General features: G+C 31.1%; 1 protein-coding gene across 1 annotated transcript; it reads left to right on the top strand.

Moving 5' to 3' along the window:
• Nucleotides 1–1,726: 1,726 nt before the first annotated feature.
• On the top strand, nucleotides 1,727–13,343 carry LOC132729829 (protein draper-like). The gene is made up of 10 exons (XM_060715656.1): nucleotides 1,727–1,739; nucleotides 3,485–3,619; nucleotides 6,318–6,452; nucleotides 6,900–7,034; nucleotides 7,310–7,429; nucleotides 7,722–7,853; nucleotides 8,261–8,407; nucleotides 10,380–10,514; nucleotides 11,386–11,413; nucleotides 11,656–13,343. Exons 1-10 carry the CDS (start codon nucleotides 1,727–1,729, stop codon nucleotides 11,819–11,821), a joined length of 1,146 nt encoding a protein of 381 aa, XP_060571639.1. The 3' UTR covers nucleotides 11,822–13,343.
• Nucleotides 13,344–13,692: the final 349 nt, after the last annotated feature.

Here is a 13,692-nt window from a genome sequence, read left to right as displayed (position 1 = left end):
TGAAATCAATAAAAAGTTAAATGAAGTTCATTAGACTCCATTATTCAAATGCTGGCAAATAAAGTTTCCCCTTATTTCTTATCAACATTAATTTCCCTTTCATGAGGGACGATTCATTTACACATGTATCACATAACATTAGGGTCTCGAGCACATTTTGATTTATTGTTGTCTGTGTAGTTGTTAAACTACTGGTTCTTAAATTTAAGTACTTTACCTATGATCATACCATGTGTTTCTTGTATTATGATAATGACTCATGGCCTTTGATACATGTAAATGATACTACTTTCAATTGGTAAGATATATCTCGATGCACATTGTTTTTGACTACTTACCTTTTCATAATGTAATCAGACAACATGTTATCAATCAGAAAAAAAAAACACAAAAACAGTAGCATGGTTATGAATCAATAAAAGTAATAGTTTGTTAATTATCCTTCTTATCAAATATTGTGAAACAAGTTATATGCTTATATCATAAAACGTTTGTACCCTTAGCCAGTCAGTCATAGATCAGATTATGCTGGGCAGAGGTGATATCTATAAAAATGACAGTAACACGTGATGTTGTATGAGTATTTGTATAAATAACAATGAATATAAAAAATATCTTTTTTTTGATATTTTAAATTATGCGGGAGAGCTTTGAAAATCATTATATTGTTTCGTCTTTCAGTAAATATCAGAGATTGTGAAAATTATGATAATTCAAAATCTGTCGAAAGTTCAGAGGAGGAAGATGAAATTATTGAGAGGAAAAGAAAAAAAGAAAACCTACCAAGATTTTGTGACAGGTATATTTCAAAATATTACAAGAAATACAGTGATCTTATTACCTTAGTGTAATGATATTCACGAAGCCATTTTTTATCAAAAACAATAGATATTTGGGTACATGAAAAATAATAAGCCTCTTTTTGTTTAAGTGCATGCAGCTGGGGAGTTTTGTAAGAATATCATTTAATTGTAATATGTAAAAGAGGATTTCTTGCAATTGTAAGTGATTATTTAATTTTTCTTTAAATTTAAGGCAAGATCTCAGGTTAGAGTCGGTAACGGTTCAGACAATGATATGCTTAAAGTATGGCACCCCAGATCGCAAAACTGGAAGTTGACGAAAGTATAATGCTTATCAAGATGCATGAACATTGCTATTGATAATTCATAGTAATATCAAAATATTCACAATATTGTTTCATTTAACATTCAGATCTTGATTCAGTTATAAAATACAAAGACAAATAAACAATCATTGTATTGGATAGATGATTGGAAAATCCCAACCTCAGGGTGATCGCTTCAAAAGGAATATAAACCATGGTGATATATGAAAAACACATGCATGAATGTTTACAATGTCAGTGTTAATTTTGATAAAGAATTTTGTCTTTCTTAAACATGCTTAATTAGTACATGAAGCGTTATTATAGTACATGATGTCATGTTTAATAGTTTCAAAAAAGATTATTAATAAATGTAAAATCTTGCATTTGTTAAAGTACCACAATAATTATTTTGTACATGTGATTCTGTGTTGAAAATAAATTGCTAAAATTATAAGAATGCTTATTTGTTTACCCTATTAAAGAGCTTTAAAATGAAAAAAAAATCATATTCCAAAACGTTTGGAATAAAATTAAATCATAGGCAGAAAAGGTTGGTCAGATAAGGTTGGATTATGGTCAGATAATGGTCAGAAAAGGTTGGATTATGGTCAGATAATGGTTAGAAAAGGTAAGATTATGTCCAAATAATGCTCAGAAAAGGTTGGATAAGTAATAGAAAGAGCATCGATACACGAGGCTATCTGATGTGTACGATTAATCAGATCGCCGAGTGTTTTGATGTTCTTTCTCTTTTGTATTATAGTCAAACATAAAGCACGTTCCCTGTTGTCACAATATAAAACCCCGGCAAAAAGGAACCAATGAACGAACATCTGAATATATTTCTGTCGCTTTCCCTTCCGCTGCCTTCACAATAAGTAAACCACACCAAAAATGAGCCAATCAATGGGCATGCTCTTGAGTGCGGGTAACTAATACCTGCACTCCAGTTAACGCACTGTGCATGTATATGTATACGATATAACTCTGACACATTTTTTCAACAGGAATGTCCCAAAACTATGATACAATGATCAGATAATGGTCAGAAAAGGTTGAATTATGGTCAGAAAAGGTTGGATAAAGGACATTTTATGACGTTGAATAGACATCGGTTTCTGACGTCTAAAAACTTTCAAATCCAACCTTCTGCCAACGTTTATCCAACGTCGGGGTCTAACGTCAGTACAACGTTGGTACAACGTTTGCTGGGCTAATACGTATATTTCTGTAAAATATATATTACAGTTTTCAGGTCTTTTTTTTAAAGAAAAAATCCCATCAGAGTATGACTATCATAACTATCTTCTTGATACCCATTATTTATATATAGATATTTCAGGTCTTGTATTTCTGCAAAAAACGAACTTAAGTTCCCAAATCCTATTAGAGTTTGACTACCTTAATCCTTCGTCTTCTAGTTACTCATTATTCAAATATATTAGGTATTTTATGTCTTGTATTCTTTAGCTACACAATATATAATAAAAATCATGTATAATGTTTCATAACATACATTTTGCTAAACCTGTACTTTTAAGTTTACCTACCTATAAGTTTTTAAATTAAGACCATTTTATAGGACTAAGTTAGTTTTTTAAATAAAGACGGAAGTAAGAGGGCTGTAGGAAAGTAAAACACAAGGTTATAAAAATATTATTCATATTGTTATATTTTCAGAAAGATATCTTGGTTATAGTTGTATTGCAGATTCTCACTGTTTACTAGTTACCAATGGACAATGTAGCATGTATTCATTCATTCATTAATTCATTCATTTATTCATTCATGCATGCATTCATTCAAAGGCATAATTGAATGACAAATGGCCCTTTAGAATGTTGCTAGGGTTCTAACCGGTAGGAGACTTATGGCTTGCTTGCAATCCTATAATAATTGCTTGTTATATGAGAAATACAATTTAAAAAAAAATGAATTTGATATGATACTAACTTCTTTCCATCATTTCTAATAAAAAAACATATTTTCCATAAAAAAACTCAATTGTTGTACTTCATCCTTTATGAATTTTAAATTTCTCAGATCTACAGTTTACACATTTTTTGCATAAAATGAACAGATATGTAAATGAAATGAACTTGAAACTAAATTTCTGAAATTTGAAATAACATCAATTTTGATTAATTATGATTTAATTAAAATCAACATTTAATTTACTTTTTCAATTTTAAAATAAGTCATAATTTATAAAAGAAAATTTATTAAATAAAACAATGCTTTTGTACATTTTTTTGAAGAAATTCAGATATAAGAAATTTTAATAAAATCATATTTCTTGAATGAATTCAGTTGTATTATATTTCCTAAATCAGTTTTTAGATTTGGTATTTTGATTATTTTTCAAAATTTCAGAAAGAAGTCTTGGTGAAACATGTGATGAGGTATCTCAATGTTCAGCACAAAATGTTCAGTGCTTAGGGACTTTTACAAAGACCTGTACCTGCCAGATTGGTTATTACACAATACCTGCTTACAATCTTTGTCTGAGTATGTATACTTTAGTTTTAAGTAAGACTTAGTTTGGTATTTTTTTTTCATTTTACATGTATATAACTTAGCGTCATATACTTAATAGCATGTACTAAATGTGAAATACAATATGTTAGATAAACTGAGAATATATACAGGGAACGTTTGTACGATCATCTAGCTTACATACGATAAAAAAAGATAAAAGAAAACAACGTTTAAAACGTTAAGCAAGTTTCCCGCCATTTTCGAATGTCGGAACATGACGTTAGAATTATTGACGTAAAAGTAATACAACAAGAAGAACGTGATACAAACATTAAAGAACTGAAGAAATTTGGATACAAATTTTGAAATCCAAATCATCCACAGGCCTTAAAATCATATAAATGGAAGAAAAATACGTAGCAAAAAAACTGTCAGAATTTACTAAAGAAACCCCAGGAAATAAAATTTTATAGGCAAACCGTTACATCTATTTGAGATGTATGGATACTCAACAAAATATTGTTCCTAACCCTACAGACACACAAATTCCCATTTACCATCAGTCACAAAATTCCAGTGCTCCTGGTGTAAAAAATTGTATACAAGACGTGACAACATTAAACGACACACCAAAATCGTCCATGGGTTTGAAGAGGAAACATTCCCCACAATTGAGGAGAGACAATCTCAAAACCAACCTTCGACTACATCCAGTCTCAACAAAACAATACAAAAGAAGCAAACATTCAGGATAGTATATATATAATGGGTAAAGTCCTTCTATGAAAAAAGTACTGCTTCGAAAATATATCAATTGCAGACAGAATATTGACACTTTGGTTTTCAATTTACTACCGCCATTTTTACCATAACCTGATTTTCCAAAATGTCATACCAGCACACCACCAGAAGTTACCCTTTCCTCAAGTATCCATACATCATGCCATGATGAACACTTGATGTACAGTGATATAAGTGAGCAATTGATATACGTTTGCAGCATCTGTGGAATGGACGTCAGTCAATCAATAAACGGTCAAATAAAACATGGACTGCTAACAGTTTGTTCTATTTATAGATATTGTTAAGCATATAAACTTTTTGCAACATTCCAGATAAATATTATTAATAGCAACACATGTTATTATTGATGGTCCCTCACATGACTTTTTGTAACCGCTTTTTAGTACTTTAATGATAATCTTAACCAATTTATGGCCTAATGAAGATCATTGTAATAATTGAAACTAGTAGGCTTCAATAAATAATTTCAGCTTATTAGGTGCTGACGTGTGGTTTCTCTTAGTCATCCTCTCCCTTCAGTTTATGTATATTACTTGTAGAAATTTGTATTGAATGCAATTATAAATTAATGACTTTTAACCAAGTTGATTGAAGAAATTTGGTTTGAAAATACTTCATGGAAGTCTATGGATCCTGGTAATAATAAAAAGTCTTCAAGAGTGTTCTACAGTTTCAGATGTTGCCGTTAACTCAAGTTTGACTGTAAACTCGTACATGTAGTTCTGATTAATTTGAACTTTTGTCTAAGAATGTATACATTACTTATTTCAAAGACAATGATCTTTAGCTTATGTTTGACTGTATAATTATGTTGTTCTGATAAATTTAAATGGGTTAAAGTAAAACATATTTGAGAAATTATTCCAATGGAAATTAAGTTCAGCATGTGTCCTGACTGAATTTCAGAATATTATTTTCTCGCAATAAACCTGAACATAATGAATAAATTTCCTTAGTTATATAAATTCACAGAGCTTGTGTTTTATTATACCTCCGCACAACAAAGTTGTAAGGGAGTATCAGCTGGAATCAACTTGTCCGTCATGCCGTCCGGCCGGCCGTCGGACTTTGTTTGTCTGCCCAATAACTTTATAATCCTTTGACACACATATTTCATATTCGGTATTGAAATTGGTCATGATTTGTAAATGACTCCTATATCTTTTGAGATCACCGGGTCAAAGGTCAGGGGCCTTGACTTCTAAAAGCTTGTCCGCTCAATAATACTCAATAATACTCTGACCCACAGTCCTCAATATTTGGTATGGAGGTTGACCATGATCATTTAGTGACACCTATTGCTTTTCAGGTCGCTAGGTCAAGAGTCAATGTCACAGTGGCCTTTAGTTCAAAAAGCTTGTTCGCTCAATTGCTTAAGAATGCTTTCTTCAACAGTCTTTGTGTTTGGTATTGAATTGTTTATGACTAGTAGATGACCCCTGTTAATTTTTAGGTCACAAGGTCAAAGATCAAGGTAAAAAAGGCCTTGATAAAAAGCTTGTCCGCCCAATAACTTAAAAATCCTTTGACCCACAGTCTTCATATTTGGCATGGAGGTGATATCATGACCATAAAGAGACCTCTATTGAAGTCACTGGAACTAAGGTCAAGGTCAGAGGGGCATTAAATTCCAAAAGCTTGTTAGCTCAATTGATTAAAAATGCTTTATATTATTCAAATATATGTATTTTATGTCTTGTATTTTGTAGCATAGACATTGTATATAAATTCATGTATAAATGTATCATAACATACATTTTGCTAAACCTGTACTCTTAAGTTTACCTACTTATGAGTTTTTAAATTAAGACCAACTTTACAGGACTAAATTAGTTTTTAAAATAAAGACGGAAGTTAGAAGGCTGTATACAGAAAAGTAAAGCACAAAGTTATAAAAATATTATTTATATTGTTATATTTTCAGAAAGATATCTTGGTTATACTTGTAGTGCAGATTCTCACTGTTCACTAGTAACCAATGGACAATGTAGCAGTAATGTCTGTTCATGTCAATTTAGTTACTACCAGGATGGTTACGGTCAATCAGGCTCATGTACAAGTATGTTAATCTTCACAATGTATCAATTTCAAATTATTTAATAAATAATATGTCAACTTACTTTATTGGTAACTTTCCAATTTAAACAATTTCAAATTAACGCATCGATATTATGTCAACTTACTTTGTCCATCATTTCTAATAAAAAAACAAATATTTCCCATTAAATTAAACTCAATTGTTGTACTTCATCCTTCACGAATTTCGAATTTCACATTATCTACAGTTTACATATTTTTGCATGAAATGAGCAGTATAAATGACTACGAATGATGTCCTTTTGTTTGACATTTTGGGTTTTATCACAATAATGCTTTGGGGTACATTATAATTCAAAGCTACAATTAAGTGATTTATATCATTTGGTAGGAAATATCAATTCTAATATTTTGATTGTTTGATTCAAAACTAGAACATAATCATTATGTTTTATATTTCATTAATTAGAAAGATACCTCGGTGAAAGTTGTAGTTTATCCACTCACTGCTCAGTAGTAGCTAATAGCCAATGTAGCAGTGGTGTCTGTTCATGTCAGTCTGGTTACTACAAAACAGCTGATGGTCAAACAGGCAGATGTGAAAGTAAGTTAAATGATTTGTGATTAATTTATTTTAAAAAATGAGTGTGAAAATGGTATATAGATGAAATGTTGATTTTGCATTATATACTATGGTAAACATGGTGGAAGTTGAAGATCTTGAGTTTCATTACTAATGTTAAAAAGGATATTAAGTTGTACTGTCTACTGTTTACCCCTTATTTATTGACATACGAATTTTTATAACTAGCATATTTAAACCACTTCATATAGTTTTTCAGTCAGTTTTAACAGTCATATTTATTTGCTTATTTTCAGAGAGACATTTAGACGAGAGTTGCACTGCTGATTCTCAATGTACAGAAGGTAACATTGAATGTATGAACTATAGATGTTTATGTAAGAGTGGATACTATCAGACAGGGATCGGGTCATCAGGTACTTGTTCCGGTATGTTAAATGTATCTTATCGGAACTGTACATTGGGTTTACAATATGTTATTTATACGCAATTTAAGCACCCGTTACATCATTTATGCTATGAATTTGTTGGGTTTTTTTTTGTTACATTTGCCATGATTAAATATATTTGCTTAAGACATTCTTTAATTATGTTCGTTGAAATCTGTTTCAAGATGATTCAAATACAAATTCATATACATGTATCATACAATGACAACTGATAATTGATATACGAGATATTATTACAATTGTATTGGTTTGTTTCCAGAAAGACATTTAGATCAAAGTTGTAATGATAATTCTCAATGTAAAGAATCTAATAGTGATTGCAGTAATAACAAATGCTCATGTAAGAATGGTTACTATCAGACAGGGACTGGATCAACCGGTACTTGTACACGTATGTAATTGTATGATATCATGATTTTGTATACTATACTTTCCTCAAACTTATAAATTGTTATTATTTTTAAGGGAGAATACAGTGATTTGTATCATTTTCCATATAATTCATCGAAAACACTATATGTTAAGAGTATATTTATCCGAATTTGATTCACTAATCCTAAAATGAATCAAAGACAGTTTTTCAGTACAATGCACACACTTTGAAACATGGATAATTGTTAGATACCATGACCTGTTGCGGTAGATGATTTTTGATACGGAATCTACCTAATTTAGATATTCTTTTAAAACATACTTTAAAATGCATCGTTACAAGTACATATATATGCTGTAAATTATGTACATGTATATTTATTAATTTAATGGAATGATATTGTTAATTTATTATTTAAAAACTAGGACAATCATTAGGAGATGTGTGTACAGATTCCAGTCAGTGTTCAACTAGCAACGCAGAATGTAGTAGTGGTGGTACTAGAATCTGTCAGTGTAAAAATGGATATTATGATACAAATGGTGCAGTATCTGGTGGATCTTGTACATCAAGTATGTTTCAATATTTATATTATTATTATATTATATTATATTGTTGTCTATATACATGCTTATATGACTTCCATCGAGTATGAAAGTAATATGTAAAATGGTTTCTTCTTGTGAGCTCTTTATTATATTTTTAGGACATATCTTATGTAAAATGAAGATTTCAAGCTTATAACAGCCACTGTTAAATTACATGATTATCTCTGTTTATCTTTATATATTAATATTTTAATTAATAAAATAAGTTATATTTTTTATAACATATCTCTTTTTATAATTAGTATGGTATGTCTTTACAATAACGTTGGCTCTCAAATTTTTAATTTAAAGCATGCAAACAAGTTTTTATTAAAACAATGTTTTCAGATTTATACAGCTAAGTAGGCGCCTGTATATACAGGTCTATGACAATAATTTAGAAAACTTTATATCACAGAAGAGTGAGGGGGGGGGGAATCATAACTCGAACAAATATGTATGAAATTCCAGTGCATGTTCATTGAAATCGTAAGTTATGTCAGATATATAATTATGTTCGATATAGACACACATACAAACATACAAATAAGCATTTTAATATGTTACAGAAAGAATATAACTGAAAATGAGAGTACAAGACGTTTGCTACTATTTCAATAAGTCAATAATGAATGCAACAAAATATTTCAAAAATCAAATATAACACATACAAGGCAAATAATCATGACAATTCCTTTTAAAATAATAATTAGCTTTTGCTATAATAAAACTGAAACACGATAAGACTCCAAATTTGCCGAAACTTGTCATTTAATTCAACTATTAGTAAAATGAAATAAGATAATGCGAAAAAAATGAGGTCCCTTATTGTGCTGAACGATTTGAAGAGTATTCACTTACTTGACTTTCTCAACAAACGTGTTTATACAGGTAAAAGCAAATTAACAAGGTATATAACAAGGTATAATGATTTTTACTTGACATTGAAATGTTTGGATCTCGTTCGCATTTATTTATTTTTCCATCAAATCAAAAAGCCCCCCCCCCCCCTGTTATCAAAGTCCGGTAGCTGACACCAATTATTTTCCTGTTCTTATTTTGGTTTTGGATCAAGTATAGACGTCGGTGCCCTTCATGTGAAGAAGTCCAACTAGCTTATAATGCCTACGTCACATTACAAGCGGAGACCGGCCGATATAGAGAGATCGATGGGACACCGTTGATAATTTGTGATCGGAGAGAAACATTTCAATCATGTCCGGGAGAAGTGGGCGGTCATTCTCCCTTTGTGGTCAGTTAGGTATCCGGACGGTTTCCGAAGGGTACTGGCCCTGTCACCCGGTGAAAACCCTTGACGTCTTCTTTCTGGACACCGGTCGATATTCTAAAGGTAACCGGCAGACTACCGTCCGATAAATGTCCAGTTGCCTTCCGTTATCTGGCCTGTTTGCAACAATTGTACGGTGACGGTAAAGTGCGATATCTGGTCGGCTGTCGAACGGTATTCGTATGACATGCTATTCCATTTTCCGGCCGTTATTCACACCTCCTCTATTGTTGGCATTTTTCCTTGCCTTCTTCTCCTCTGATTTTTCCCCCACCCCTTCTTTGCGTTCTGTTTTGGAAGGTATATTACACTCTGAAATCAAAGTTTTCCATAAAAGATTGTAAATGAAACTTGAAAACTTTAAGAAACCTCAATGGACATGTGTGAAAACTGAGAGAATATGTGTGTTTCTAAATACTCGCCATCGGTTGCACTGTCATTTTTCATATTTCTGCGTATCAACAAGGTTTTTCATAAGAAGTTTTATAAGAATTTTCTTATGTCAGTTAAGAAGTGTTTATGCTTGTCCACTTAATACTATGGGAAAACATATGATATGCTCTTATAATTATGTATATTAAATTGATTTCCTTACTAGAAAAATAAGTCGCATTTTCTTTTTTGAAACATCAAACTTCAACATATTACATGTTTGCTGTTTGGATTTAGAAACGCTTTCCTCTGATTCCTGTACTGACAGCACACAAGCTGTCATCGTTGGAGTTGTACTCGGTCTGGTTATTGTCGTTCTTCTAGTATATGCTGGTTATATGACTTATCTAGTCAGAAGGTACAGGACTAAAGGTAGGATATACACATTTTCATTATATCTTACAGAATAGCTTCAAAAAAATGGATAGATAGAGCATATGAGTATTTAAGACCATTTTTAAATATACATGTGGGGCGTCCGTGGCCGAGTGGTTAAGGTCGTTGACTTCAAATCACTTGCCCCTCACCGCTGTTGGTTCGAATCCCGACAGGGACTTTGGATTCTTTCATGTGAGGAAGCTATCCAGCTAGCTTACGGAACGTCGGTGGTTCTACTCAGGTACTCGTTCGTGCCTGAAATAATGCACGGAAGGGCACCTGAGGTCTTCCTCCACCAGTAAAGCTGGAACGTCGCGATATGACTATACTGTGTCGATGTGACGTAAAACCCAAAACATACCCCAAAAAAATATACATGTATAATTATAATTAATGATCAATGAAAGGTATGTCTGTATCAGAAAATAACACATAATACAAGACTAAGTGTAAAAAAAAAAATACTTCGTCATACTGCCTCGTTATCAGGATATAATATTTATGATAAAACACTAAAATTGTGTGAACGTTAACCTGAAAAAATTATAAAAAGTAACACTGTTAGTTCACTCGATGCATTAAGATACCTGTTTCGCCAAATAAAAAAACGGAATTCAAATTAAGGTTAGTTTTTCATCTCATAACATAACGGTTCTACTCGCGATTGGGTGCTTGTTAATGCCTGAAATAAGCTAGAAAGTCACCGTTTAGCAATTAAGTCCAACAAAGCCAGCCAGCAAGCAAAACAAACACTATACGAATCGAAAGGTCATATTAAGAAAATGAAACTTGTCGTATTAATCACATGACATATTGAAAGCTGTGTTTAATTCTTTGTTAAATGTGTATACGTAATTCTTTCCAGATGAACAAGAAATAAAACTTGACAATGGGTAAGTTAAGTGTAAATTATACTTTTAATGATGAGTTACTAGTGCATAATTTAGTATCATTATACTTACGAATGCAGACAGACGTGTCTATGCATATACGAGTATTAATATGACAGTCTTAATTGTTTATCAATTACATTTTCAACACATGAAATAAAATTATGCTAAATGGTTTACAAAATTAGCTAAACCGACCTACCTTACAAATTATGGCTTATGCAAAACACTCGTTCTGATTTCAGAAGAGATCGTAAGAGTCAAACATATGTAAATGAAACATTTATGACCGGTTCAGCATCAAATACATCGGGAAACTTTAACGTTGATTCAGGAGTTGAGAACGTATATTCCAGACTCGATGACAATGCAAGAGAAGACAAAACAACATATGAAAGTCTTAAACCATGATCATAACACTATTTGTTCTTAGCGCAAGAAAAAATTCTCAGCTTTTCTTCATATACTATAAACAACTGTATATTATACCAATTTGGATTGGGTAGCTGGTGAATATGACGTGATATGTACTGAAAAAAATATTTACCTAGTAGGCGATAGCTTGTTTACTTTTTCTATAAATTTCTCTTTTAAATGAGCGCATTAGCACGCGTATTCGTATAGTTCTTAAAAATGTAAAGACGGTAACTAGAATAGACTAATTTGACTCAAAGATTATTTAAGAGTCATTTAACTTAAAAGTGTTGTTGTGGTTTTTTTCCCCAGAATAATAACAACATTCTTGGCGCGACGTCACGCCATAGTCTCGCGTCTCTCAGAGGATTTCCAAAAAATCTATTTTGAGAAGAAAAACCGAAAATCTATTTTTAGAAAAAAATCGATATTGACCTGTTTTTTTACAAAAAGATGTTTGTAAGCCAATCAGGGAAAGGCATTTTAAAGCTATTTATAGATTATATATGAGTGCTTATTTAAAAAAAAATATTTGTATGCTAATTTGATGTTTCATATTATTAAAATAAAATATTCCATTCGACTGCGCTCTTGTCAAAACGAATAACACAGTAAGAAAACGAACCGAAATGTTTTATTCTAAATGAAATTTTAATAGATGAATTAATGCATACGACATTATACTTTAACGACATTATACTTTAAACTTTTGTGTTCGTCAAAGAAATACAAATGTATGTACATTTAACACATTTAAAACTTTATTTTTTCATATTCTGTACACCTAAGACATTAATTTTGTCAAACTACAAGTGTCGTAAAACAATATAAGAAAGCTGGTAAAATAAGATTTGGCTACTTTTAATGAGATAACCGCCCTTGTTTTAGTGTTTCATTCACGATTTCGGCGTTACCTCGTAAAAATGGTCTCACTTACGTTTTATCTGCTAATTTCAGTGTAATATGACACGAGTAGATTGAAAAATGTCTCAAGTAATATGTACGTTATTGTATCTAAAGATATCAACGAAACTAAAAATCGCCATCAATACGCTGTTCAATACGCTGTCGTCATTTTCATGAATGATCTTGAAAAATAAACTTTTCATAGAATATGTTGGATGAGGTTTAAAGTTTAATGTCTCAGCAATCGTATATGCTAACTCATTTCTTCCAATTTAGTAAAAAATAAAAATTTTGGTTCATTTACTTATCGCTTTAGCCACCACTAAATTGCACCATTCTGCGTTACTTTATCACAATGCCTGCGTTATTTGCACATTCCTGCGTTACTGGCTATGCACGGTGTTTACAGGCTCAATCAATTTTCATGTAATTTTGTTGTGATTAATGCTTCCGAGGGATTGCACATTTTTGAATTTTATACAGTTAATTATTGATATGTAGTTATATTATTATAATATTAATGAATTTTTCTATTCAACCAGCATGACATATTTATATATAACATTTATATTTAACATTTGGTATGATTTTGAAACACGTTACATTTTTTTACAGTGCATTTCTTATTTTCGCAAAAAAGTAAAAAAAAAAAAAAAAATAAAAGTCAAACAATATAAAAGTTATTTCTCTGTGTTTTATTATATTTATACTCGTATATATTGTTTATTTCTGTTATCATTAATTTGTCAATTTGTAAACTGTAATATTGGCAATCTAATGATGAAATAAGATGAAAATGTTTTTGTTTGAGAAAAACTGTGCTGACAGGGTAAGACCAAATATTACTCATTATATTAAGATTTCTTAGATTTTGCTTAATACAATTCGAAAGAATCACAGTATGAGAAAGGTTTGCAATGTTAACAAAGCGAAAAAAAATATAGAAAAAAAAAATTCTTAGA

The sequence above is a fragment of the Ruditapes philippinarum genome, unplaced genomic scaffold, assembly GCF_026571515.1.
Source record: "Ruditapes philippinarum isolate M1 unplaced genomic scaffold, ASM2657151v2 ctg8823_1_1_1_1, whole genome shotgun sequence".
NCBI lineage: Eukaryota > Metazoa > Mollusca > Bivalvia > Venerida > Veneridae > Ruditapes > Ruditapes philippinarum.
This window is presented reverse-complemented; position numbering and strand designations above follow the sequence as displayed.

What these genes read in the sequence shown, in the direction of transcription:
- LOC132729829 (XM_060715656.1), top strand. An exon ending in GACAGGGATCGGGTCATCAG is followed by an intron (nt 7,430 to 7,721) that starts GTACTTGTTCCG and finishes GTTTGTTTCCAG; the next exon opens with AAAGACATTTAGATCAAAGT. An exon ending in ATCAACCGGTACTTGTACAC is followed by an intron (nt 7,854 to 8,260) that starts GTATGTAATTGT and finishes TTTAAAAACTAG; the next exon opens with GACAATCATTAGGAGATGTG.